Source organism: Tursiops truncatus, chromosome 16 (genome assembly GCF_011762595.2).
Source record: "Tursiops truncatus isolate mTurTru1 chromosome 16, mTurTru1.mat.Y, whole genome shotgun sequence".
Classification (NCBI taxonomy): domain Eukaryota; kingdom Metazoa; phylum Chordata; class Mammalia; order Artiodactyla; family Delphinidae; genus Tursiops; species Tursiops truncatus.
In genome coordinates, this window is record NC_047049.1 from 59,299,142 (window position 1) to 59,325,049 (window position 25,908).

At 36.8% G+C, this 25,908-nt stretch overlaps 1 protein-coding gene across 3 annotated transcripts in view; it reads right to left on the reverse strand.

The window, feature by feature from the left end:
• Nucleotides 1-25,908, reverse strand: part of MCU (mitochondrial calcium uniporter) — a 271,464-nt gene that overhangs the window by 48,657 nt on the left and 196,899 nt on the right. The window contains exon 1 of one of the 3 annotated variants that reach the window (XM_073793480.1): nt 4,872-4,945. The exons of the other annotated variants lie outside the window; for them this stretch is intronic. Coding sequence (XP_073649581.1) covers nt 4,872-4,898 — 27 coding nt within the window. The 5' untranslated portion in view covers nt 4,899-4,945. Of the gene's footprint in view, nt 1-4,871; nt 4,946-25,908 lie in introns of those variants that run through there. 3 annotated transcript variants of the gene reach the window in all.

Here is a 25,908-nt window from a genome sequence, read left to right on the forward strand (position 1 = left end):
TATGAGCAATGATGAACTTATAGTTATGTGTCTTTTTCCCTCCCTTCTATTATCCAGTTTATTTATTATGTAACTTTTCTTGGTGTTTATCTATCTATATACCTCCCCCCAACCCCACATACTTCTTTTATTGAATTTATTGATTTTAGATGACATATTTTGACAGCGTGTTGAAAAACTGGGGTTTCTACCACTTTACATCATTTGTCCTGCACCCTTCCAACTTTCGTTAGAAAACTGTCAACATTGTCAAAATTTTAAACATTCATACTCTGCTCTGCAAAACCTAATCTTCACATTTGTTTTAATCTTAATTTCATAGATTGATGGACTCTAGGCTTACTACCAATACTTCAATTGTCGTTTTTCTTGGTTGGCTGAACTTCATCTTATAGAGGTAGGACTCATGAGAGCTAAATTCCCTAAAGCTTGGCATGTTAAAAAATATTTGTCTTTGCCTTTATATTGAATGATTATTTGGCTTGGCACAAGATTCCTAAATTAATCTTTCCTTGAGGACTTCGTGGGTAAAGTTTTAGTGTTGATTGCTGCTGTGGAGAAGTCTGAGGCCAGCCACTTATTTTGGAGAACCAAGCTCTCTGAGCTTTGCTGGGGATCTGCAACCATATCATAGGCATCCTCTTTTGGGGTCTTCTCACACACTCCCTTTACTAGATCTGGCAGCCGTTCTTCAGTATTGTGCTTTGGGATTGCAGAGATCTCTCTGGTCATACTGAAGATGGAGCTTGTATTTCTGTTTCCTATTCTCCTTTCTATTTCAAAGTGATTCCAAGAGAAGGAAGAAACTGCTACCACTACTGGGCCATTATTTCTTTAAGTGGTAACTTTTTAATATGGACTTTTTCAAACTTACACAGAAGTAGAGAACACAGTGTGATGAATTTCTTCCATTCACCCATCACCTGCTTCTATATTTACCAACATTTGGTCAAACCTGGTTCATCTATATGAACCAGGTCTTTTCCACAGAGTATCTTAAAGGAAATTCCAAACATCATATTGCTTTACCTGAAAATATTTCAGTATACATCTACTAGGCCATTTTAAAACAGGAAATCCTCTGTCCTCTATGATTTTACAGATTATCCTCAACATTAATAAAAGATGTGTATCTGGGGCAGAGAACTAAATAAATACATGGCTGTTTATGAATATTATTTGTTAGAATGCTATAGAACATGGGTTGGCAGGCCAGCCACCAGTTTTTGTAAATGAAGTTTTATTAGAACACAAACTCATTTATTTACTTACTATCTAGAGCTCATTCATCTACTTTGACACTACAATAGCAGAATTGAGTAGCTGTGTAGTTGCAGGAGAGTTGAGTAGCTGCAACAGAGACCATACGGCCCACAAAGCCCAAAATATTTACCATATGGCCCTTTAAGAAAATGTTTGCTGATCTTTGCTGTAGAACCCCTCTGTTGTTTTGAGATAATTCACTTTCCCACTTTCCCAAAGTCTTCCCAGTCACTTCTACAATGACATTGGCAATTACAAAATATTACTTAGTAAGTGTCCACAAACACACATAGGTCCTTTTCTTTCTTTAACCATTCTAACAGCCTATAGTCTAATAAGGCCAATGGGAACAAAAATGATTTTGCTCTTGCCTTTTTTCTTTGAAATATGGCAACAATAACAACAATAAACAAAAGCAAAACAAAGACAAAAAAATATAAGGAAAGGAATATAAGTGTTCAAGACCAAAGAGGCACTGGCATTCTAAATTGTATTCCATGACTCTCCTAGACTGAAATGTATTTTGTTGTTTAAATTGTATGTTCTTAATAAATCACAAGAAAATAGGAAGAGTTTAATAAATAATTGATGCTGAACGTTTTAAAAATATGTCAAGAAAGTAAAAAAAGAAAAACATTCAGGCAAATGGCATGTATTATTCACATATTTAAACTTCATAGGCAGAGAACAAGATTAAGGTTAAGAAAGTAAATATTCAGAATGAGCAGAAATCATCAGAGAAAGCGTAAACCTCTAGGCCATCAATGCCAACTGAATAAGGTGATTTGGTGCCTACTCAGTCCCTTGAAAAGAAAATACAAGTTTATACTTTTGGTATGAGATAGTCCACATCTTTGATAAGTAGCTTGAGAACCTCTAGGAAAAACAGGGATTCGAGTGAAGTAAAGGAAAGTATTAACAACTGCCCTGGTATTACAACCATTACCCTTAAATCTTAACCCCAGGAGAAGAAAAATGCTAGCATTATCAAGTTAAGAGTCAAGTTAAGAGTACAAAGTTAAGAGTACAAAGAGTACAAGTTAAGAGTACAAAGCACTGTAACTTTATTTTCCCAAGTCATAAGATTCAAGATAATTTTAAAAATCAAACTTTATTATTATAAAAAGACATTCCATGACCCCAGAGCAAATTATTAAATTCAAGTCAAAACTAACTTTAAAATCCTTTAGTTCTATCATAAATTATGCAATTTCCCCTACACACACCATTCACTGTTCAGAAGAGCAAACTCAGCAATGTATTCCTGCCAGCAACTTGGGAAGACTGTCAAGTCTAAATAACCTGTCAATACCCTGCAAATATTCACAGCCAGTTGGACATTAAACCAGAGGCGGGGAAATAGAAAAAAATAGAGAAAAAAAGAAAGAGGAAAAAGGTATTTCCTTATCAACCCAGTTCCCTTTATTTACGAAAATCTTGGGACCTAATTTTATTAGGAAACAAATATCTGTTACCTATGTTAAACTGTATAAAAAATACTACATTAATTATGTCAAAAAGCTTTAGACGGAATAATTATATATACTTGTCCATGGCTAAAACCTTGTTATAAATAGCCTTACTATATCATGAGTTTAGATGTCAAATGATATTCCCATTACATTTCCCGTAGTATAACAAGGAATGCTTATGAGAATGGATCCTTTCAATACATGTTCCAAAAGTTTCTCTTCTTTAAGACCAGGGTACCCAGGTTTCAACAACTTTGCCAAACTTACCTTTAGAATCCAGTGCTTACAAGCATACTAGGATTAACAGTGTAAAACTATTTCAGGTGTTCTAAAGCAAGACACACCTATAACAGCTTCTACAATTTGGCATCAGTTTTATCTGTACCCTTGACGTAATAAAACTGTTGAAGCATTACATCGGCAATAATTTTTCACTACTTCAACTCTACAAACATACTAAAATAAGCACCGTGACTTCAAAACCGCAAGATATAGGAGATTTGCAGTTAGAAGAGTTGGGGCCAGCTGAAATCTTGAATTTCAACCCCAAAGTCTCAGTTTCCCCAGCTGTTAAATTAAAGACAGCAATGACAACAAAACTGACTATTTCACAAGGCTGATTTCATTTAAGGATAAGTGACAGTATAAATGGGACAACATGTGAATGACCAACATCCTACCAGAATTTAAGATATTCAGAAATATAAACTCAAAACAGGGACTTCCTTGGAGGTCCAGTGGTCTCCACTGCAGGGAGCACGAGTTCGATCCCTGGTCTGGGAACTAAGATCCTGCATGCCGCGGGGCACAGCCAAAAAAAAAAAAAACCCCAAAACTCAAAACAAATCAATCTCTTTAAGGGCCTCTTATTAAAAAGAATTTAGTAAGTTTAACACATTTCAAAAGCCAAAACTATCTCTAAACAAAGAGATATTATACAATATAAACACCATGTGATGTTAAAGTTAGAAACCTGAAGGTTTAAACGAGAATCTCTTCAGAAAGCACTGTAAAAAACACTTAAAGGGTTAGACTACCTACAGGGCATATTTTATTCTTCTTTCAATAACTCACCAAGGAAACAAAGTTCCTGATACAGTTTAAGTGTGAGTTAAATTATATAATACAGTTTAATATTGGAAAATTATTTTCTCCTTGAATATATTATTTTAAATGGTTCCTACATTTTATTATAACATTGGCAACATTTCCCCCTTAGAATATATTGTGACTTCATAATGGAAGTCATGATTCAATTTATATACCTTTGATTTTCAAGAGAATTTCACATCTACAAAACAAGGCAATATGAAGGACTTTCATTGTATCTTTCAATATCAGTTTTCTAATTAGGAAATCAAATCTAGTTCCCAAATTATCAATAAGGTATTTAAAAAGTAATACTTGTTCAACAACTCACAGTGCTCTGAGGATCAAACGTACACAAAGACATATGTATATAATAGCATACATGTATATAAAAGCATACAAAGCCAAGACCTTAGCCACAAAATCTTCACTGCTGATCTAACAACAGACTAAAATAATCAGAGCATTTAAACCTTAACCATAACTAGCTGTATATCATATCATTTAACATAATATAAATTCACATAAAGGTCATTTTAAAATCCAAGTAAATACAAATAGCTATCCATTTAATAGTATCAAGAAATGCTCATTAAAGCAAATTCTCTTAAATTAGGTTTTGAAATCAATATCTAGGCTCTAAGATTGAAAATATTACCAATATTTCTAGTATATCACTACTTATTAAGTTAATTTGGTATAAATTCATTGATAAACAATGTTTCTATTTAAGATTTTGATATTACCCCAAAATTACAACCTATCGTTTATACTGCATAAGAACTAGAGTCCAATATCTATTAAAATTTCATTGTGTAGTCGAAACCCCTAGTGTCTGAGGCAATTCTACACCTACGTTTGGAATGTCCTCACACCCTGATGGTTGCTACATTTTCCTTAATGGATGCACTTTTACTCTCTTGGGTCTCAGGACAGACACGTTAAAGATAGCAGTGCAGGGCTCCCCTGGTGGCGCAGTGGTTGGGAGTCCACCTGCCCATGCAGGGGACACGGGTTCATGCCCCGGTCTGGGAAGATCCTACATGCCTCGGAGAAGCTGGGCCCATGAGCCATGGCCGCTGAGCCTGCATGTCCGGAGCCTGTGCTCCGCAACGGGAGAGGCCACAACAGTGAGAGGCCCACGTACTGTGGAAAAAAAAAAAGATACCAGTGTAAGGCATTTCTGCTTTACTTCAGTGACAACCTGCCTTCCCCACTGTGAACTGGCAAGTTCTCTTCTATTTTGTTCCTTTCCTTCTATTTATTAAGAACCTATGCTCACTCACAAGAAAAGTAAAAATTGTGACCACTCTATATAATACTACCTGTTTTTTTATAACTATTATTTTACCCAACATTTTATCATGAAACTTCAAACAAACAGCAAAGTTGAATTTTACAGTCAACACCCTTTTATACCTTTCACCTAGACTATATTATCATGTTATCTATCCATCCTTCTCTTTTATAGAAATTCTGAATTCTCGTAGTTTCTTTAATCATTTTTAAAATATATTACATTCTCTAACTCCATTTCCTCTGCAACTTTCCTGCACTGCTCCTAGATTTTGTCCATACCTGTTTTCATTTGTCACACTGTATTCTAATTATGTTTGGATGCCTGCCTCCCCTTCAGAGCAATGATCACCTTGAAGACTGCCTTCATTTCTTTATATATTGGTACCCCACCCCCCTACACTAGGAGAAAGTAGAAGCTTAATTAATATTTACCTAATTGAGTTGTCTTCCTCCTTATACCTCACTATCATTGACATGTTTTATGACTTTGCCTTGTTATTTTACTGCTAAAACTACTCTGAGTAACAATGAAGTAATTATTACTTCTATAAGCATTTTGGGAGATATTCAGAGAACAAATTTCTTCATATATATGAAATGTCTTTTATTTTTAGTTGCTCCAGGTACAAATGTATTCCATGTTGTATTGAGATGGCACTAAGTATACTGCTAGTTATTCTTTTTTAAACAACAACAAAAAACCTAAATGCAAAATCCTTAACACCTAGCATTTGTACCTTTCAATAGTCATTTAGACAATTCAAAACAGCATACAGACTTAGATATAAAGGAATGAAATCAGAATGTAAACTACATGGGAGTGTGAACTCTCAGTATTTGTTAAATGAATAAAGGTAGCTGGTTTAAAAGATCTTTTTATTGAGAGTAAAAATGGAACTTCATTGGTTGTGCTTTTTGACTGACAGTTCAGTTTGACTATGGTTCTTTTCATCACCTGAATTAATATTTCCTTCCATAGTACCATTAAAGTCTGTGGAATCTCAGTATATAACAATATCGGGGAAATAGGTAGTTTCATCTATAAATTAATGTATTGGGATAAAACTCCCTTCTCTAAAGTGACATAAAAGTTAGGAAAACAAGAACTCTAAAAAAAAATTTTCTTTTGCAGGTTCTTATTAGTTATCTATTTTATACATATTAGTGTATATATGTCAATCCCAATCTCCCAAATCATCCCCCCACCACCCCCCACCCCGCTTTCCCCCCTTGGTGCCCATACGTTTGTTCTCTACATCTGTGTCTCTATTTCTGCCTTGCAAACCAGTTCGTCTGTACCTTTTTTCTAGATTCCATATATATGCGTTAACATACGATATTTGAGGAAAACAAGAACTTTTAAAAGTATTTTATTTTGGCTTGATGATGAGTAAATAGGTATTAGTTATATTATTCTCTATACTTTATATAACCTACGTATTTTGTAGTTTTTTCTACTTTGCCAGTGTCCGGAGGCTATGAGATTTCTGTGCTGGTTCTAGATAACTGCTACTCAACATGTAGTTCATGGATCTGCAGCATCAGCATCAGATGAACGTGTTAGAAATGCAGATTCTCAGGCCCTACCTCAGACTTACTGATTCATTATTTGCATTTCAACGACATGACTAGGAAATTCACATGCACATTAAAGTCTGAGAAGCACGGCTGTAGTTCATCCAGATGAGATTACATTAGGGATACATTAGTTAGTTAGGTGTCTTAGTCTCTGACATTTTACCTTTCGCATTTATCAAGACCCCAACATAAGCAACAAGAGCTCATGGGGAGGCAACATAACATAAAAGAAAGAATATTGCATTAAAAGTTTGAAAAGCCAGATTCTAATCTCATCTCTGGTGTGTGACCTTGAACTTCAGTTCTTCTCATCTGTAAAATGAATGAGTTATACAACATACATTGTAAGGCCCTTCCAACTCTGAAAGTCTATGAATATATGAAAATAAATACTAATAGGTATTTGCGGAAATGATTCAACTGTACGCGATATCTTACGAAATAGGGCTTACTTTTAATGCTACAGGGGCCTTGTCCATCAATTACTTTATATTTATTTAGGTTTGAAAATCAACCTCTATCTTTCATTTTCACACTTGGTTTCTGAAAGATGCATAGTGGTGAATAACTTAGGAAGTGGGTGGCTGCTATTAATAATTCCCCCACTCCTTCCTTTGTTCTTGAATGCTGATAAAACACAGGTAATAGACAGGATTCACGAAAAAGTAAAATCAGAGTCTGTATTTTGAACAAGAGCAGGAGAATACTTTTGTTCTTAGGAAAAACATGGCTGAAGCATTTAGAGCTGAAGGATTAGGATATATGACACTGTCAAATAAAGCAGAAAATAATAAATAATGGTATGCCTGTATACATATATACACGTGTGTGTAAAGAGAGAGAAATAAAGCAAATGTGGCCAAGTATTAATAATTGATGAATCTAGGTAAAAGGTGTAAGACTGTATATTGTAATCTCTCTGCAACTTTTCTGTAGGTTTGAAATTTTTTCCAAATAAAAGTTGAGAAAGAAAAATAATTAACATAAATATAATATTTACTGACCCCAAATATCTTGTTGTATTCTTCTCTCTTTTTTAAGGTATAGTGGATTTATTTATTTTTCTGAAACCTTTAAAATGCATGAGAAAAGCTAGGATGGAAGGGGAAAAAAAATCATTACATATAAAATTGCAGTAACTTATACTCCCATATTGCTTCTATATTTTGTCTTTTAGTTACAGACTTGCTTAATTTTTTATTAGCTTAGGATAAAATAAAAGGGGAGAAAGAAGAGGTAGTGAGAAGTTGTGTCACATCTTCCTTACATTAATGAAGTAAACGATTTCAAGCCAAAAGCAGGCCTTCTGTGATTTTTTTTTTTTTTTTTTTTTTTTTTTGCATTACACGGGCCTCTCACTGCTGTGGCCTCTTCCGTTGTGGAGCACAGGCTCCGGACACATAGGCTCAGTGGCCATGGCTCGCGGGCCTAGCTGCTCCGTGGCATGTGGGATCCTCCCGGACCGGGGCACGAACCCGTGTCCCCTGCATCGGCAGGCGGACTCTCAACCACTGTGCCACCAGGGAAGCCCATTCTGTGATTTTTATTTTCACTCTAGCTTCAGCTAATAATGAAAAAGAACGTAGTTAACACTCACGAATATAAGTAACTACAGGCTCTTTTTATTCCTCTGCAATGAGAGGGACACAACAGCTGCTATAAAAATCACTCTCTACCCTCCCATGTATTGTGTAAGTGTAACAGACTTAAACCATGAGAAGAGCAAAACATAAAATGGGAAAGTAGCTATTTTGTTTCAGAATTCCTTTTTCGTTTCTTGTAAGTTATTGTACCTAATTAAAAACAAAATAAACGTGCTGCCTACATTTCTAACGTTAACTGTCCTGTGTAATTGTAAATCTCAATTTGGAATACAAGCAAAAGAATCATGTACTAGCTGACTGGTGTTCTTCCTTCATTCCTTCCAGAATTTATCCAACGGGAACACCATAAGAACAACAAATCCAGCTTCAACTAATTGGAAATTTTAAAACATTCATAAGTCTTATTTGTCTTTACCACTCTGGCCTCATATAGATGCACAGATTTTGGTTAACTTTCCTCCTTTTACTATCTTTAGTGAAGGGGATTTATTTTAATTTGTTTGATCTTTAAAAATATTCTTAACAAAGCTGTTCCAGGTTGTAACTTCAGATAATAAATACATTACTTAAAATTAATACAAAGGAATAATAGTCATTAAAGGTTTTAGTAAGTACAAAGGGTAAGAATAAATATGATAGTTAAGATGATTTTCATATAATTCAAAGCTGAAAACACTCAACCCAGAATGTTCCTCAGCCCACTCTGACTCCAGCTGACCTCTCCATCTGTTTAGGAATCACATGGGGGCCAATCTCTTAGCTAACAATTCTCTTTTTTCTTTCTTTTAAAAAAATTTTTATAGTTAATTTACAATGTTGTGTTTAAGTTCTGTTGCACAGCAAAGTGACTCAGTTATACATATATATATTCTTTTTCATATTCTTTTCCATTATGGTTTATCACAGGATATTGAAAAGCTCCCTACGCTATACAGTAGGACTGTGTTGTTTATCCATCCTATGTATAATAGTTTGTATATCCTAATCCCAAACTCCCAATCCTTCCCACCCCCACCCCCCTCCCCCTTGGCTACCACAAGTCTGTTCCCTATGTCTGTGAGTCTGTTTTTGTTTCTCAGATATGTTCATCTGTGTTGTATTTTAGATTCCACATATAAGCGATATCATATGGTATTTGTCTTTCTGACTTACTTCTCTTAGTATGATAATCTCTAGGTCCATCCATGTTGCTGCAAATGGCATTATTTCATTTTTAATTTTTAAAATGTTTTTAATTTTTGGTTGGGTCTTGGTTGCTACACGCAGGCTTTCTCTAGTGGTGGCGAGCAGGGGCTTATATTCATTGCGGTGTGAGGGCTTCTCATCGCAGTGTCTTGTTGCAGAGCACGGGCTCTAGGTGCATGGGCTTCAGTAGTTGTGGCTTGCGGGTCCTAGAGCACAGGCTCAGTAATTGTGGCGCACTGGCTTAGCTGCTCTGCGGCATGTGGGATTTTCTCGGACCAGGGCTCGAATCCGTGTCCCCTGCATTGGCAGGAGGATTCTTAACCACTGCGCCACCAGGGAAGCCCCCATTCTTTTTAATGGCTAAGTAATATTCCATTGTATATAAATACCACATCTTTTTTCTGTGTGGCTGCGTGGGGTCTTTGTTGCTGCGCGCAGGGGCTGCTCTTCTTTGTAGTGTACGGGCCTCTCATTGCAGTGGCTTCTCTTGTTGCAGAGCATGGGCTCTAGGCATGTGGGCTTTAGTAGTTGTAGCACACGGGCTCAGTAGTTGTGGCTCATGGGCTCTAGAGCGCAGGCTCAGTAGTTGTGGCGCGCAAGCTTAGTTGCTCCGTGGCATGTGGGATCTTCCCAGACCAGGGCTTGAACCTGCGTCCCTTACATTTGCAGGGGGATTCTCAACCACTGAGCCACCAGGGAAGCCCAAATAACACATTTTCTTTATCCATTCCTCTGTTGATGGACATTCAGGTTGTTTCCATGTCTTGGCTAACATGTGAATAGTGTGCTGTCTTAGCTAAAATTCTGGTCACAACTTTACGCAATTGAGACTGAGATTGAGAGACTAGCAGATCCTTATCTATATACAGAGAGAGGTCATTACCACTATCATTACCATCATCTTCATCATCTAAGCATGCACAAGGTCTAAGTTTTCAAATTATTTTATTTATCCTTCATCTGTTGTACAAAGAATTTGAGGTAACTACAATATAAACACACCATAAAATGGTGGTAAATTTTTTTAGAATTCTGAAATTGAAATTAAAAAAACCAGGACCAATAAAAATAAAAATATTAGAAAATAAAAATTGGGAGAAAAGAAGTTTTTTTTTTTTTTTGAGAAAAGAAGTTTTGATGTGGCCCATCAAAATCTTCAGTGAGGTCAAGACTTCCCTGCTGGCACAGTGGTTAAGACTCTATGCTTCCAATGCAGGGGGCCCAGGTTTGATCCCTGGTAGGGAAACTAGATCCCACGTGCATGCTGCAACTAAGAGTTTGCATGTCACAACTAAGAAGTCCGCATGGGGCTTCCCTGGTGGCGCAGTGGTTGAGAGTCCGCCTACCAATGCAGGGGACGCGGGTTCGTGCCCTGGTCCAGGAAGATCCCACATGCCGCAGAGCGGCTGGGCCCGTGAGCCATGGCCGCTGAGCCTGCGCGTCCGGAGCCTGTGCTCCGCAACAGGAGACGCCACAACAGTGAGAGGCCCGCGTACCGCAAAAAAAAAAAAAAAAAAAAAAGTCCTCATGCTGCAACTAAGAGTCTGCATGCTTCAACGAAGATCCTGTGTGCTGCAACTAAGACTCAGCGCGCCTAAATAAATAAATACTAAAAACAAAACCAAAAACCTTCAACAAGGCTAAATTAAGTTCCATACTTGGCTCTAAGTCTCTGCAGTAGCCAGAATAACACCCTTCCCTTGCCGCCCCCCCCCCCCCCCCCCCCCCCCCCCGCCCCACAAGATGTCCATGTCCCGATCTCTGGGTTTTGTGGGCATGTTACTTTGGCAAGGGAAAATTAAGGCTGCAGATGGGATTAAGGTTGCCAATAAACTGAGTTTACAATAGGGAGATTATCTGGATAGGACCAATGTTATCACAGGGACCTTCAAATAGAGGAAGGTGTGGCTATAGAGAACCAAAAAGATGTTAAGTGTGACAAAGACAAAGGACTCTCCCCAATGTTGCTAGAGGAAGAGGCCATGGCAAGGGTGTAGCCTCTGGAAGCTGGAAAAGGCAAGTAAACAGAGTCTCCCTTACAGCCTCCATAAAGGAACACAGACTTGCTGACACCTTGGTTTTAGCCCATTGAGACTTGTATTGGACTTCTAACCTATTGAACTACATAAGATAATACATTTATGTTGTTTTAAGTCACAAAGTTTGTTGTTATTTGTTAGAGAAACAATAAAAAACTATTACAGCCTCCTAGCCTCCAAGACAAAAAGGCGACATAATCAGTGATAATTCTCATTAATAGAAGGGACAAAGCATAGCAATTTGTCAGGAAAGGCAAATATTTTCTAGCACAAAGTTCTAAAAGAAATTTTTGATGCCGCGCTTGATATAGTAAGCTCTGAGTAATAATAGTGGATACAAGGATTCCCCCCAAATTCTGGATATTAAATAAGAAATTTCACAAGGTTGTTTCTTATATCACTTTTTGATAAAAGATGAGACTATCTTTATCATCTTAAAATACAATTGAGTAAAGGCAATCTTTGAGGGAGTAAAACAATACAAATCAAGTTGTTTGTTTTTTTTTGGCAAAGTCAGCTTGATTTCAAAAGATTATAATTTAGAACAGCATAAAATATTATGGACAATTAAGTGCAATAATTCATATAGTAAAGTTCATTTAGAATTAAGAGCTATTAATAGATCTATAAGTTGATAAATCTCAAGATTTAAAAATTATAGAAGGATAAGCAAATTAGAGTACTCTGTATGTTAAGTTTAAAAGAAACAAATATATACATACATATTATTGTTTTCCTTTTCACTATTTATATATAGTATACACAATAATATATTTAAATATTAACTATTAAAATAAATGGGAAAGATATCATTTTTATGGTAATACTCTCTGGGGAAAAAGGGTTTTGGAATTGGGGATGGGAACAAAGGTAGCATTAACTTTATTGTATTGTACTGTATATTTATTGTTTATTTTCTTAGTAAAAAAGATCTGATGCAGGGCTTCCCTGCTGGCATGGTGGTTAAGAATCCACCTGCCAATGCAGGGGACATGGGTTCAAGCCCTGGTCCAGGAAGATGCCACATGCCACGGAGCAACTAAGCCCATGCGCCACAACTACTGAGCCTGCGCTCTAGGGCCCGCGAGCCACAACTACTGAGCCCACGTGCCACAACTACTGAAGCCCTCGTGCCTAGAGCCCGTGCTCCACAACAAGAGAAGCCACCGCAATGAGAAGCCTGCGCACCGCAACAGAGAAGCTCCACCTCACCGCAACTAGAGAAAAGCCCACATACAGCAACAAAGACCCAACACAGCCAAAAACGAAATAAATAAATTTATTTTAAAAAAAAAGATCTGATACAAATATATCAAAATATAAATATTTAGATTAAGTGTGAGTTTTACTGTATAATTCTCCATAATCTTCTGTGTTAAAAATTTCCAAATTATTAAAAAGAAAGAAAAAAAAAGAACAGTTTATCCTTTAAACAGTCTTTGACAAACACCATTTCTCCAGTTAGGCTTTCCATGGGAGCTGGAAAAAAGTTAGATTTTGTTTTCTGATAAAGGCCTGGACTTTATTTTAATGGAACCATACAGAATTTATTAATTTGAATTTGGCTTTTGTTTTCAACATTATATGTATTAGATTCATCCATGTTGTTGAGTATAGCAGTAGTTACTTCTTTTTCATCGTTGCATATCTATGTATCCATTATATGAATCCATTGAGTGAATATTCCAAAAGGGACATGTGGGCTATTTCCAGATTTGGCTAATAATGCTCTGATGAACATTCTTTACGTCTTTTGGTGCACTTATGTATGCACATCCTCTGAGTATATAGTTAGGAGTAGAATTGCTCAGTCACAGGATATGCATATGTTCAGTTTCAACAGATATAGCCAGTTTTGCAAAATAGCAGGTAACAACTTAGACACCTACTAGGTTAAAGCGTTCCAGATATTCCATATTCTTTTTTTTAAAATTTATTTTATTTATTTATTTATTTTTGGCTGTGTTGGGTCTTTGTTGCTGTGTGCAGGCTTTCTTTACTTGTGGTGAGCAGGGGCAACTCTTCGTTGCAATGCACAGGCTTCTCATTGCGGTGGCTTCTCTTGTTGCGGAGCACGGGCTCTAGGCCTACAGGCTTCAGTAGTTGCAGCATGTGGGCTCAGTAGTTGTGGCTCACGGGCTCTAGAGTGCAGGCTCAGTAGTGGTGGCGAACGGGCTTAGTTGCTCCGTGGCATGTGGGATCTTCCCAGACCAGGGTTCGAACCCATGTCCCCTGCATTGGCAGGCAGATTCTTAACCACTGTGCCACCAGGGAAGCCCAACTCCACATTCTTGTGAATACTTGGTACTGTCAGTTTTGTTAAATTGTGGCCATTCTGGTAGGTGTGTATGTTATCTCCTAGTAGTTTTACTCCTTGATGATTAATGAGGTTGAGATCCTTTTCCCATATTTAGTGAACACTTAGATACCCTCTTGTGAGTATCCATTCAAGACTCTCACTCAGTTTTTTGTCAGATAACCTTTTTTTCTTATTGATTATTAAATTTCTTAGTATAGTTGGGATATGAGCCCTTTGTCAGATACACATATTGTTAGTATCTTTTCTCAGTCGGTAGCTTGCTGCTTCTCTCTTAATGGTATCTTGATGAACAAAAATTTTTAATGTTAATCCAATTAGCAATCTTTTCCTTTATCGTTAGTACTTATTGTATCTTATTTAAGATATGTTTTCCTACTCCAAGTTCATAAAGATATTCTGTGTTTTAACAAGCTTTATTATTTTACTTTTCACATTTATATCTATATTTTACCAGGAAGTTTTTTTTTTATCTGCTGTGAGGTGAAGCCAAGATTAAATTTATTTTTTCTATATGGCATCAAATTGACCCAGCACCATGTATTGAAAGGACCATCCTCTCTCCACTGAATTGAGATGGAGGATTTGCCATAATCAGGTGTGTGGATCTATCTCTGTGTTTTCTACTTTGTTCCATTTGTCTATTCATCTACTCTTGCACCAGTTCTACATTATCTTACTTACTATAGCTTTACTAAGTCTTAATATCTGATATTGTAAATCCTTCAATTTTGTTTTCTTAATGATAGTCTTGACTATTCTTAGCCCTCTGCATTTCCTTATACATTTTAAAATCAGCTTATTAATTCTCACAAAAATTTTTCCTGGGGTTTGTACTGGATACATAGTAATGAAATTGGCAAAAATTGAAGACAAAGAAAAATTATTGAAAGCAGCAAGGGAAAAACGACAAATAACATACAAGGGAACTCTCATAAGGTTAACAGCTGATTTCTTAGCAGAACCTCTACAAACCAGAAGGGAGTGGCATGATATACTTAAAGTGATGAAAGGGAAGAACCTACAACCCAGATTACTCTACCCAGCAAGGATCTGATTCAGATTCGATGGAGAAATCAAAAGCTTTACAGACAAGCAAAAGCTAAGAGAATTAGGCACAACCAAACCAGCTCTACAACAAATGCTAAAGGAACTTCTCTAAGTGGGAAACACAAGAGAAGAAAAGGACCTAAAAAACAAACCCAAAACAATTAAGAAAATGGTAATAGGAACATACATATTGATAATTACCTTAAACATGAATGGATTAAATGCTCCAACCAAAACACACAGGCTTGCTGAATGGATTAAAAAACAAGACCCATATATATGCTGTCTACAAGATACCCACTTCAGACCTAGGGACACATACCGACTGAAAGTGAGGGGATGGAAAAAGATATTCCATGCAAATGGAAATCAAAAGAAAGCTAGAGAAGCAATACTCATATCAGATAAAATAGACTTTAAAATAAAGAATGTTACGAGAGACAAGAAAAGACACTACATAATGATCAAGGGATCAATCCAAGAAGAAGATATAACAATTATAAATATATATGCACCCAACATAGGAGCACCTCTATACATAACACAACTGCTAACAGCTATAAAAGAGGAAACCAACAGTAACACAATAATAGTGGGGGACTTTAACACCTCACTTACACCAATGGACAGATTATCAGGACAGAAAATTAATAAGGAAACAGAAGCTTTAAATGACACAATAGACCAGATAGATTTAATTGATATTTATAGGACATTCCATCCAAAAACAGCAGATTACACTTTCTTCTCAAGTGTGCATAGAACATTCTCCAGGATAGATCACATCTTGGGTCATGAATCAAGCCTCAGTAAATTTAAGAAAATTGAAATCATATTAAGCATCTTTCCTGACTACAATGCTATGAGATTAGAAATCAATTACAGGGGAAAAATCGTAAAAAACACAAACACATGGAGGTAAACAATACGTTACTAAATAACTAAGAGATCACTGAAGAAATCAAAAAATACCTAGAGACAAATGATAATGAAAACACAACGATCCAAAACCTATGGGATGCAGCAAAAGCAGTTCTAAGAGGGAAGTTTATAGCTATACAAGCCTACCTCAAGAAACAAGAAAAATCTCAAATAAATAATCTAACCTTACCCCTAAAGGAACTAGGGAAAGAAGAACAAACAAAACCCAAAGTTAGCAGAAAGAAAGAAATCATCAAGATCAGAGCAGAAATAAATGAAATAGAAACAAAGAAAACAATAGCAAAGATCAATAAAACTAAAAGCTGGTTCTTTGAGAAGATAAACAAAATTGATAAACCATTAGCCAGACTCGTCAAGAAAAAGAGGGAGAGGACTCAAATCAATAAAATTAGAAATGAAAAAGGAGAAGTTACAACAGACGTCGCAGAAATACAAAGCATCCTAAGAGACTACTACAAGCAACTCTATGTCAATAAAATGGACAACCTGGAAGAAATGGACAAATTCTTAGAAAGGTATAACCTTCCAAGACTGAACCAGGAAAAAACAGAAAATATGAACAGACCAATCACAAGCAATGAAATTGAAACTGTGATTAAAAATCTTCCAACAAACAAAAGTCCAGGACCAGATAGCTTCACAGGTGAATTCTATCAAACATTTAGAGAAGAGCTAACACCCATCCTTCTCAAACTCTTCCAAAAAATTGCAGAGGAAGGAGCACTCCCAAACTCATTCTATGAGGCCACCATCACCCTGATACCAAAACCAGACAAAGACACTACAAAGAAAGAAAATTATAGACCAATAACGCTGATGAATACAGATGCAAAAATCCTCAACAAAATACTAGCAAACAGAATCCAACAACACATTAAAAGGATCATACACCATGATCAAGTGGGATTTATCCCAGGGATGCAAGGATTCTTCAATATATGGAAATCAATCAATGTGATACACCATACTAACAAATTGAAGAATAAAAACCGTATGATCATCTCATTAGATGCAAAAAAAGCTTCTGACAAAATTCAATACCCATTTATGATAAAGACTCTTCAGAAAGTGGGCATAGAGAGAACATACCTCAACATAATAAAGGCCATATATGACAAACCGACAGCAAAAGATCATTCTCAATGGTGAAAAACTGAGACCATTTCCTCTAAGATCAGGAAAGAGACAAGGATGTCCACTCTCACCACTATTATTCAACATAGTTTTGGAAGTCCTGGCCACGGGAATCAGAGATGAAAAAGAAATAAAAGGAATACAAATTGGAAAAGAAGAAATGAAATTGCCACTGCTTGCAGATGACATGATACTGTACATAGAGAATCCTAAAGATGCCACCAGAAAAGTACTAGAGCTAATCAATGAATTTGGTAAAGTTGCAGGACACAAAATCACAGAAATATCTTGCTTTCCTATACACTAATGATGAAAAATCTGAAAGAGGAATTAAGGATACACTCCCATTTACCACTGCAAAAAAAAGAATAAAATACCTAGGAATAAACCTACCTAGGGAGACAAAAGACCTGTATGCAGAAAACTATAAGACAGTGATGAAAGAAATTAAAGATGATACCAACAGATGGAGAGATATACCATGTTCTTGGATTGTAAGAATCAGTACTGTGAAAATGACTATACTACTCAAAGCAATCTCAGATTCAATGCAATCCCTATCAAATTACCAATGGCAGTTTTTACAGAACTAGAACAAAAAATTTTAAAATTTGTATGGAGACATAAAAGACCCCAAATAGCCAAAGAAGTCTTGGGGAAAAAAAACCGAGCTGAAGGAATCAGACTCCCTGACTTCAGACTATATTACAAAGCTACAGTAATCAAGACAGTATGGTACTGGCACAAGAACAGAAATATAGATAAATGGAACAGAATAGAAAGCACAGAGATAAACCCATGCACCTATGGTCAACTAATCTGTGACAAAGGAGGCAAGGATATACAATGGAGAAAAGACAGTCTCTTCAATAAGTGTTGCTGGGAAAACTGGACAGCTACCTGTAAAAGAATGAAATTAGAATACTCCCTAACACTATACACAAAAATAAACTCAAAATAGATTAGAGACCTAAATGTAAGACCAGACACTATAAAACTCTTAGAGGAAAACATAGGCAGAACAGTCTTTGACATAAATCACAGAAAGATCTTTTTTGATCCACTTCCTAGAGTAATGGAAATAAAAAAAAAAACAAAAAAAACAAATGGGACCTAATGAAACTTAAAAGGTTTTGCACAGCAAAGGAAACCATAAACAAGACCAAACGACAACCCTCAGAATGTGAGAAAATATTTGCAAATGAATTAATGGACAAAGGATTAATCTCCAAAATATATAAACAGCTCATGCAGCTCAATATTAAAAAAAACAAACAACCCAATCCAAAAATGGGCAGAAGACCTAAATAGACATTTCTCCAAAGAAGACATACAGATGGTCAAGAAGCACATGAAAAGCTGCTCAAAATCAGTATTAGAGAAATGCAAATCAAAACTACAATGAGGTATCACCTCACACCAGTTAGAATGGGCATCATGAGAAAATCTACAAACAACAAATGCTGGAGTGGGTGTGGAGAAAAGGGAACCCTCTTGCACTGTTGGTGGGAATGTAAATTGATACAGCCACTATGGAGAAAACTATGGAGGTTTCTTAAAAAACAAAAATAGAATTACCATATGACCCACCAATCCCACTACTGGGCATATACCCAGAGAAAACCGTAATTCAAAAAGACACATGCACCCCAGTGTTCATTGCAGCACTATTTACAATATCCAGGACATGGAAGCAACCTAAATGCCCATAGACAGACGAATGGATAAAGAAGTTGTGGTACATACATGCAATGGAATATTACTCAGCCATAAAAAGGAACAAAATTGGGTCATTTGTAGAGACATGGATGGATCTAGAGACTGTCATACAGAGTGAAGTAAGTCAGAAAGAGAAAAACAAATATTGTATATTAACACATATATGTGGAACCTAGAAAAATGGTACAGATGAACCTGTTTGCAGGGCAGAAATTGAGACACAGATGTAGAGAACAAACGTATGGACACCAAGGGGGGAAAGCAGCGGGAGGTGGTGGTGGTGGTGTGATGAATTGGGAGATTGGGATTGACATGTAAACACTGATGTGTATAAAATGGATGACTAATAAGAGCCTGCTGTATTAAAAAAATAAATAAAATAATTTCTTTTTAATTTATTTATTTATTTTTGGCTGTGTTGGGTCTTAGTTGATGCGTGCGGACTTTCTCTAGTTGTGGCGACAAGGGACTACTCTTCGTTGCAGTGCGCGGGCTTCTTCTCACAGTGGCTTCTCTTGTTGCAGAGCACAGGCTCTAGGCGCACAGGCTTCAGTAGTTGTGGCACGTGGGCTCAGCAGTTGTGGCTCGTGGGCTCTAGAGTGCAGGCTCAGTAGCTGTGGCGCACGGGCTTAGTTGCTCTGCAGCACGTGGGATCTTCCTGGAACCCGTGTTGCCTGCATGGGCAGGCAGATTCTTAACCACTGTGCCACCAGGCAAGTCCCCAAACATTTTCAAGGGGGAAAATGTATTTATCTTTGAGGTGGGCAGAAAAAACAATTTTCCTTAAGTCAACAATACCATCTAATTATGATATGTTTCAATACACTGTCTATTAGTTAATAGCATTGTTTCAATGTTAAATTTCTTGAGTAATAATTACATTATGGTTACACAGAAAAATGTTCTTATTCTTGGAGAACACAGGCTGCACTTTTTTATGGATGAAGTGTTAATGATGTTTCAAAAGGCTCAGTAGGGGAAAAAAATCATAATTTGGCAAAATGTTAACAATTAGTGAATCTATATAAAAGGAATTTGGATGTCCACTATAGTATTCTTTCAACTTTTCTGTAGATTTAAAGTTTTTCTACATAAAAAGTTAAAAAGGAAAGCATTTACTAACAATCCACAAGTGCAAAGGCTGGTAGGTTATTATAGACAAGAGAACGGCAAGTACTAAATACTTATACTATTCTAAGCTCCTTGAATGAAAAACTTTTTTCTCTGACTGCTTCTTATATTTATCTTGATATTTTAAACTTAGTGTGCTGATATCTAAACTTCCTGATGAGTATTTAACATGTTGGGGTGAAGCAAACGGTGGGAAATAGGAGTAGCAACAAGTGATGAAAGGACTAACAACTTGCCTTAACATTGTGTGTTTGTGCACGTGCATACATGTGTGTCTTAGTTCTTCCTTGAAAGCCTTGCCTAAAAAAATACTCTTAATTTTAGGACAGATTAAGATCTTCAATATCCCAAAGCTAATCTAAGCAGAAGAGAAGGAAGGTAATAAATTCCTCTATTAATAAGTCAAATAGGAGCTGCTACAGTCATGATGGGTTATTTTGTTAGTCAAAAACACTTTGCAATATCTAAATGGAGGTCTAATGGTGACAGACTGGCAGTGGTTCAGGAGATTTACCTCTGCCCTCACTACTCTCCAATGGGAGGGTCTCAGTAATACCTCCTTTAGTGCTTCTATATGAAATGCAGTGTCAATCCCTAAAGCCCATCTTTCATTAAATAAACATGCAAACATGTTTTCTCCTCTCTTTTCTTTCTCTATTACCATTCTCCCTTCTCACCAAAATGTTGGACTTGCACTGAAAGCTATTTCCTCAAAGCAGCTTTTCAGTTGAACTATGCAAGTTATAAGGCCTATCCTGGTTCACCCCAATTTGTCAGAATAATAAAAATTGACCTAAATCTCTCTTGGCTATTGATTTTTAGAGATGCTGGTTAGGATCCAGAAACCATTCTCTATGAGGTTCACCCACCAAATTTTCAAATGGCACTCAATATCTCAAATCTTTTCCTATCATACGGAGCAGAAGAAAGTATTTTAGAAATACAACAATCAAAACTGACATCTGTTTATATACTGAATTAATGTTCTTATAAAAGGAGGAGTAAGAGCATTAAGAGTTAAAAGTTACTTCTGGGACTTCCTGGTGGTTCAGTGGTTAAGAACCTGTTTTGCAACGCAGGGGACGCGGGTTTGATCCCTGGTCAGGGAACTAAGATCCTGCATGCCACGGGGCAACTAAGCCTGTGTGCTGCAACTACTGAGCCCATGCGTCGCAACAAAAGAGCCTGTGTGCTGCAACTAGAGATAAGCCCGTGCACCGCAAACAAAAGATCCCGTGTGCTGCAACTAAGACCTGACACAGCCAATAAATACATACATACATACCTGACCTGATCTTTTTTTTTTTTGCGGTACGCAGGCCTCTCACTGTTGTGGCCTCTCCCGCTGCGGAGCACAGGCTCCGGACGTGCAGGCTCAGCGACCATGGCTCACGGGCCTAGCCGCTCCGCGGCACGTGGGATCTTCCCGGACCGGGGCACGAACCCGCGTCCCCTGCATCAGCAGGCGGACTCTCAACCCCTGTGCCACCAGGGAAGCCCTAAAAGTTATTTTTATTTCCAGTGTATAAGAACATCCAGTGCCAATATGTTTAATGTCACTGAATAGCATCATTTAAACAATGCTCTGAGTCAATGCTGTCTTTACATACCTTGACAACACAAGCTCTTTGAGGATGGCCACAATATTAAATTCTCTCTCTTTTAATTCAACACTACTAAATAATTCAATAGTTGATCTTCAGTAACAACTGCAATAAATAGAAGCTAGTTGATTCTTTAATCAGGGTGTGTTAAAGGAGTTCAAGGTTCTAAAATAGAAATAATCACAGAAGTCAGGAAGGCCAAAGGAAACTTAAGTGGCTTCTCTGAACGGTACCTTCTGTTTTAATTTCATAGAGTAAGTTAGCAAAAACACTGTGAACATCATTATTACCACAACAGACCAATCATGACTTGCTCACACTTAGTCCACCCCTCCCATTAATCATTCTACATTTGAAGCACATGAAAATCTGAAAAGTCACAGAAGAGGACAAAGACCTATATTACCAAGTGAAACTTTACATTCAAAATCACATGTTTTCAATCCTATAATACAGCTAGAACAGTTGTTCAATTATAAGCTGTTTAAGTCTTTTAGGTTTTCTACTCTATTATCACCCTATCATCTAATTCCTTTCCAAGAAGGAAGCTGAACACTGTTGATTTTGCCTATTTTCAAACAGCTATTTTCCATTTTAAATAATTCTAAAAGAATAAAACAAGTCAAAATATTATCCACATTTAGAGATTAGAATTACTACTTGATTGAATTTTTGAAGTACTTAGCACATGCAAGGCACTCAGTAAACGTTAATTTCCTTTGGCATAACATTTCAGAGTCCTCTGGGTCACTCAAGTTCACTAAGTCTCCACTACTCTCCCTCTATCACTTTATTAATACAAAATAAGATACTTCCAGCTTTTACTAACATTTATAATACTTTTCCCAAATAGATTGCAAGCCCTTTGAAAACAGTGTCATGTACTTCTCCTAATACTAATTTATAGTAGCCACTTAGTAACTGTCATGTTAAAGACAATAATAATTCTAATACCAAGGCCATTGGCCACTGCAAGCAACACCTAAAGAACAGATTCAAATGCGTATCCAAAATAAAATAACATTAGGTTTCCTTATAAAGTATTAGCAAGCCAGCATACCTCAGGCTACTATCAAGAAGGTGGTAAGCCTGGGACTTTCCTGGTGGAAATGGTTAAGAATCCTCCTGCCAATGCAGGGGACACGGGTTTGAGCCCTGGTCTGGGAAGATCCCACATGCCGTGGAGCAACTAAGCCCCTGCACCAAAACTACTAAGCCTGCACTCTAGAGCCCGTGAGCCACAACTACTGAGCCCGTGAGCCACGACTACTGAAGCCCATGCACCTAGAGCCTGTGCTCTGCAACAAGAGAAGCCACTGCAATGAGAAGCCCGTGCACCGCAACAAAGAGTAGCCCCCACTCGCCGCAACTAGAGAAAGACTGCATGCAGCAACGAAGACCCAATGCAGCCATAGCCATAAATAAATAAATAAATAAATTTATATATTAAAAAAAGAAGGTGGTAAGGTCAATAAAACCAAATAATATTGGCACTCTGCAGGGAAAGGGTATGTGATGAGATGAAACTAGCTAAGACTATAGGGTTCTATTACTGTATTGTGTAAATGCTGCCAGGTGGAAAGGTAAGAAACAAACATACCTGAGGAGAGTCTACCCTCCAAAGTAAAAACTTACTTACATAATCATGTTATTTGAAATGTATATATACAAGGCAACAGAGTAATAGAGGTTATAAGGAGAGAACCAACCAAACACTATTTTCTGAATCCTTCTGGATTAAACGGATTTTAGAGTGTATGCCAGGGGAGGAGTATGAAGGAAACCAACTCCAATAAGTAACTATAAATTCACAGCAATGAAAAGAAATAGAAAAAAAAAAAGATTGACAAAAAGTTTGCTGCATAACACTTTTTGTTAATCAATCAAACTGTTAAATTCAACTATTTAAATTATGACATTATGCTACCAACTCCTCATCCTGCTTATATGGACTTGCTTGTTTGCCTGGTTTCTCAGAAGACTTTTTATAATGAAGCTCAGTAACTTCACCAGTTTATGCCTTAGGTTATGCCTTATAATTATATCCTGTATTAGCTACTCGAAAGCACACACCAAATGGAATACTTTTCAGTGACTGAAGTACTGGAAGCGAGAGGAAATTTCATTTTATTTAAATGACTACTAAAAACTCTACTATACAACCAAATGAATTCTTATTTTTGGCCCCTTCCAACACATTCTTAAATGTTATTCTTAGAGTACATAAAAGTTTTCATTGAATTATCTGAAGAAAAAGGATCTGATGTAAAATTGAAGAATTGCTAATGAGTGCTGCATCATATGACATTCTTAAAAGATCCCTCTAGATTAAAGAAAAAACATTATGAAAAATATTAAGAGCCCAGAGCAATTTTTTACCTATGTTCAATTTTAAGGAGTATTTATTGATTACATGCTATGAAAGATGAAGAAAGGAGCACATTTATACTTCCTTTTATCCCCCTTCCCCACCTGATTTGTTAATTTTATTATTTTTATAATATTACAGTTTATAAATTTATAATCTATTCTAAAAGTATAATTTCCACTGAGGGATATAAGTTCTGGAATGAAATGAATTCAATTTCTCACTGTTACACTATTTCGTCATGGTTTATTTCTGAATATTTTGATTCATCTTTTGATTATATCGTATTTTATTATGATATAATTTTTTTATTTTTAAAATTTTTAAAATAAATTTATTTATTTATTTTTGGCTGCGTTGGGTCTTCGTTGCTGTTAGTGGGCTTTCTCTAGTTGCGATGAGTGGGGGCTACTCTTCATTGTGGTGCGCAGGCTTCTCATTGAGGTGGCTTCTCTTGTTGCAGAGCCCTGGCTCTAGGCACGGGGGCTTCAGTAGTTGTGGCACACGGGCTCAGTAGTTGTGGCTTGCGGGCTCTAGAGCGCAGGCTCAGTAGTTGTGGCACACAGGCTTAGTTGCTTTGCAGCATGTGGGATCTTCCTGGACCAGTGCTTGAACCCATGTCCCCTGCATTGGCAGGCGGATTCTTAACCACTGCACTACCAGGGAAGTCCTATAATTTGTTTTAAAAAGGTCTTATGGGTATTATGTTTGTTGAGCTTTTCCATGCTAGAGTACATTCATGTGTTGTAGTCACGCTTAAAGTATTTGGCTGGTTGAAAAATACTAGATAAACCTCAGGACATGGTAGACATTCCCCTGCTGTTTTCTAACATTGTTTCTTGTTGAAGAAAAAGCTAAAGTTCTGTCCCCCACCCCACTATCTAGATGTCCACAAAACTCTTTCTTTATTCTTCAAGTTCAGTAATTTGGCCAAAACATGCCTTGATATCAGCTCATCTATATTAATTATTCCCAGGCCAAAGGGTAGTCGTTTTGATTCAAGGTTTTGATTATTTCAGGAAAATTTTTCTTCTATTATAGTTCTAAATATTTTGTCAGTTCCATTTGTTGTTTTCATTAAGAACACAGGTTGGCAAACAGAGCAGGCAAGATCCAGCCTACCACTTGTTTCTGTATATAAGTTTTTATTGGAACAAAGCCATACGTAGCATCTATGGCTTCTTTTGCACTATAAGAGACAGAGCTGAATGGCTGCAACAGAAGCTGTACTGACCACAGAGGCCTAAAATATTTACTGTCTCTTTACAGAATAAGTTTGCTGACTCCATATAGATGTTAGATCTCCTTTATTTTCCCTTATCATCTTCTCTATAACTTTTATCTTATATTTTCTTATTTAACGTTATTAAATTTCTTCAAGCCTTTCAGCCATGTCTCTGACTACATTTACTCTCTCTTAAAATTTCTAATATGATTTTCATTATTCTAATGCTTTTCCTTTTCTCTTATACTTCTTTCCTGAGGTTTACCCACTGATATTTCATCTCCTTCTATTGTCCTAATCTCTCTTAACATCTGTGTTGGTGAGGTTTTAAAAAATTGTTACTATATTTTCTGTTACAGATCATACATATAATTTCTTTGAGTCTATGAACAATGACATGTCACAACTCCAATAAAGGCTCACTGGTTAGACCTTTAAAGTATTACAACACTTACTTTTAGTGAAATCAGTATATTGCTTGGGGTTCCAAGGAGGGGTTCAGACATCCTCCTGCGTGTGGTCTAGATTTTATAGTATTTACAGTATGTTTCTTTCCTTTTTAAATTATTTATTTATTTGTCTGTCTATCTATCTGTCTGCGCCGGGTCTTAGTTGTGGCACACAGGATATCTGTTGCCATATGCAGGATCTTCCTTGCGGCATGCGGGCCCTTTTACTTGCGGCATGCGGGCTCTAGTTCCCTGACCAGGAATCAAACCCGGGCCCCCTTCATTAGAAGCGCAGTCTTAACTAATGGACCACCAGGGAAGTCCCAGCAAATTATGTTTCATTGTTTGTATTTTGGGGCTTAGCCTTATGCCTCATTTCTCTAATGATGGACTTCTTTTCTATTTTCCTGTCTTCTTATTTTTAGTGAGTTTCAAAGGAG